The 3,359-nt window shown below is 38.9% G+C and overlaps 1 protein-coding gene across 1 annotated transcript; it reads right to left on the bottom strand.

Moving 5' to 3' along the window:
* Positions 1-1,618: 1,618 nt before the first annotated feature.
* On the bottom strand, positions 1,619-2,484 carry LOC137221928 (small ribosomal subunit protein eS1-like). The gene has a single exon (XM_067732380.1). It carries the CDS (start codon positions 2,462-2,464, stop codon positions 1,670-1,672), a length of 795 nt encoding a protein of 264 aa, XP_067588481.1. The 5' UTR covers positions 2,465-2,484; the 3' UTR covers positions 1,619-1,669.
* Positions 2,485-3,359: the final 875 nt, after the last annotated feature.

The following is a 3,359-nucleotide window of genomic DNA, read 5'->3' on the forward strand; positions in this document are numbered from 1 at the left end:
ATCCCATTGACTACTATATACAGACTTCAGCAGTGAACACTTTTGTTCGTGTTTGAAAGAGAATGAAAAAAGAAAAAAACATCGGCCAACAACTGGCGACAGCCTTGTGCCCCCAGTTTGCCTCTTGTGATGCTGAGAACTGCTCATCCAACAGATTGGTTTTTCCACAGCACTGTATTAATAGGCATCCAATGCCATTATCACTGAACCCATCGAGTGTGTCTGATTTGGGAATAAGAGCACACACATAACAATGTGCAATTAGAATGGAAACTTTTAAAACCTTCACCTGCAGATTTAAGCTGGAAAGTGCCAAGTCCTGAGCCACAGAGCCTTTTGGATATTTTATATTTCAGAAGACCTCATAATGGCATTTTTGTTTCCTGTTTTTCAAGTTGACATTTATTCAGTCTAATGGGAAGCCAGATTTGGGAAAATATTCCTTCTCTCCTTGGCTTCTGCAATTACACAGAGCAGAGAAGAAACAGTTTTACTGCTCCACTGGATATTTACAGTTGGATGATATTTTTCTTGTTCAGGGGCTGAATATACCCTGGTGTGCTGCTTTAAAAATCAATCATAGATACATTTACATAGTTAGTACAAGCACAGGCAATCCGCAGAGGGGGTACGTTTCAGTGTTAGGGAAAATAGAATTAAGAATACAATTCCTGCCAGTAGCATTTTGGACCCAATCTCCTCCACCCTTTTTGCCTTTAATGCAGAGGAATTTTTACAGTGAATTAGTTTTCCCAGTGCATTGTATTAATTGGAATCAAAAGTCATTATTAGAGCAAACCCATAGAGCGAGATGGTTTAATTAGGAGGCGGGTTCCCAGAATTAAAGACATAGGCGTTAGTGAAAACTCAATATAGTGTTACAAAGTGAAATTTTAACCAATTATCTTACCTCTATTCAACATTCAGCATGCATCAGACATTTATTGAGTACGTACAGAATTCTAGAGACTATCTGGGTGATGTTGATAGAAAAACAGATGCGGGGGAGAGGGACGGGCACTTACATGTTGGTATTTTGGAGAGTGTTACATTTAGGAATATAAATGTCAACCTCTAATTCCAGCATATTCATTTAGGAAATAGGTTGGGTTATTAATTTAACTCTTATAAGGCTGGTTTTCATGATTTATGCAAAATAAAAATCTGGCTACTTATTTCTAATGTCTTTTTGTGATAATTAAGATCAAGGAAAAAATTTGAAAAAAAATTATAAATTGAATGCTAGGAATGATGATCCTAAGAGGATTTGGGGTCAATGAGTAGCAGGATTAGTGAGTGGGTCTCCTGTGTCCATGTGTGGGAAAGGGGGTAATGGTAATAATAGAAAGGAAGGTTAGGAACAAAATGGTTCCTATTTATTTATTTATTTATTTATTTATTTATTTATTTTTTTTTTTAAGGAGGTGTTTCCTTTTATTCACCATCTCTAACACGTCCAAACCATTCCAGGTGAAAACAGATCACTACCCTTTCTCAGCTACTTAGTAACTAAGAGCAGTGAATAAAATCCACACAAAAGGTCAGAAAAATTCACCACATTACTATCAAATCAGAACACCTGACTATTGTCAGATTATTTAAAAAGAGTGATCAGAAATTAAGTATCACAAATGAGGTCTTTTATTTGTCACCATTAAAAGTCTGATTTTTAAACAGATTCCTGGACTGGTGGCTCATATCCATCAGCTCGTTCAACTTTAGCACCTGTCTCGTCCCCAGTAGCTTTTCCAGAACTACTACCTTCACCATGTAGCTCCATGAGTTTTCCCAATTCAAACTTGGGCTTCTTCAGCATTTTTACTTTTCTAACAAAGACATCATGGAGTGGATAAATAGATTGGCAGGCCTTTTCTATGTCTTTTCCAATGCTGTCTGGAATCAATTTATTGACCACCTCTTTCAAGTCATTTGTCTGCACCTCTCGGGTCATGATTTCCATCATCTTCTTGCGGATCTGGCGGACCTGCTGGTGCTGGGCATAAGAGGTCTTCCGAATCTGATTGTTGCGTTTTTTAGTAAAACCCACACAGAAGAGACGAAGCAAATAACCATCGGTAGTCTTGACATCAACATTAGCTTCAATCATGGTCTGCCATTTTTTGACCATGGAGCACATTTTGTCACGGGTAAGATCCATGCCATGGAAATTAGTCAGGCAGTTTTTGCCCTGAACATCCTCAGTAATAAGCTTGAATTTTCTAAATGCAACTTCATCATTCTGCAGATCAGCAAGGCTCACTTCAAACACACGACCCTTGAGGCCATCAGACGCGATTTTGGTTCCTTGAGTTCTCGTGACTAGTGTTTTCCCAATATTTCTTATATTGAACATAGCTGGTGCTTTCACACCATACCAATCTTTCTTAGAAAATGGGTCAACCACTTTCTTCTTGGCTCCCTTTTTACCGCCTTTCGTAAGGCGCTTGTTCTTTCCGACCGCCATGGTGCTGCTCCGAGAGCCAAAAGGCCCTATTTATTTTTGAAAAATAATTATTGAGTGACTGCTGTGTGCTAGGTCCTGTTCTATGCAGTGGTGAACAAAATAGACCTCCTCCCTAGGAAAAACAGGTCTTTGTGAACATTATAGTCTGTTGGTGGGGAGGTGGAGGGCAGGGGAAGGACCCTAACAGAAAATAAAAATGTAAAATATGTAGAATGTCAGATTAAAAAAAGTAAGGCAGGAAGAATGATATGGAGTGGGTATGTGTACCTTCTAATTTAAATCTAGAGGTAAGTCCAGCTTCAGGCATGGCTAGATCCAGGAAATGGATCAAATGATGTCATCCACACCTTTTGTTTTTCTCATGCTTGATTTCCTTATTCTACCTTAGGCTTTCTCACTGTAGTAACTCTAAGAGTTCCAGGCTTACATCATCTAAAAATCTAGCAATTTCAGCAGATAAAGCTTCTGTTTTCCAGTAGTTCTAACATAAATTCCACAAGTGAGTCTCATTAACATGGTTCAGGTCATATCCCAGATATGAACCAATCATCAGTGACGAGAATATGCTGATAGACTAGCCCTTGGTTATGGGACCATTTCCAGCAGCAAGGGGTGCAGTCAGGCCCAGTCAAACCAGGTAAACTGGAAACGGGGAAGGGCTGGATTTCCAAGCAAAACGAGAATTCTCCTGTAAGAGGAAGGCAGAATGAATGTTTGGAAGGCATAATCTAATACACTTTGATTTGTTTATTGTGACTTTCTTTTCTGAAGCAACACAAAATAGAGCTATAGTGTTTGTAGTATCTGTGTAAGGAGAAGGGCTTTTTATTTTATGGAACATCATATTCTCCATAGTTTGCATGGTCCCTGGGTTGCAGTAGGACCAAACTTTTGC

The sequence above is a fragment of the Pseudorca crassidens genome, chromosome 3 (assembly GCF_039906515.1).
Source record: "Pseudorca crassidens isolate mPseCra1 chromosome 3, mPseCra1.hap1, whole genome shotgun sequence".
In the NCBI taxonomy this organism is placed as follows: domain Eukaryota; kingdom Metazoa; phylum Chordata; class Mammalia; order Artiodactyla; family Delphinidae; genus Pseudorca; species Pseudorca crassidens.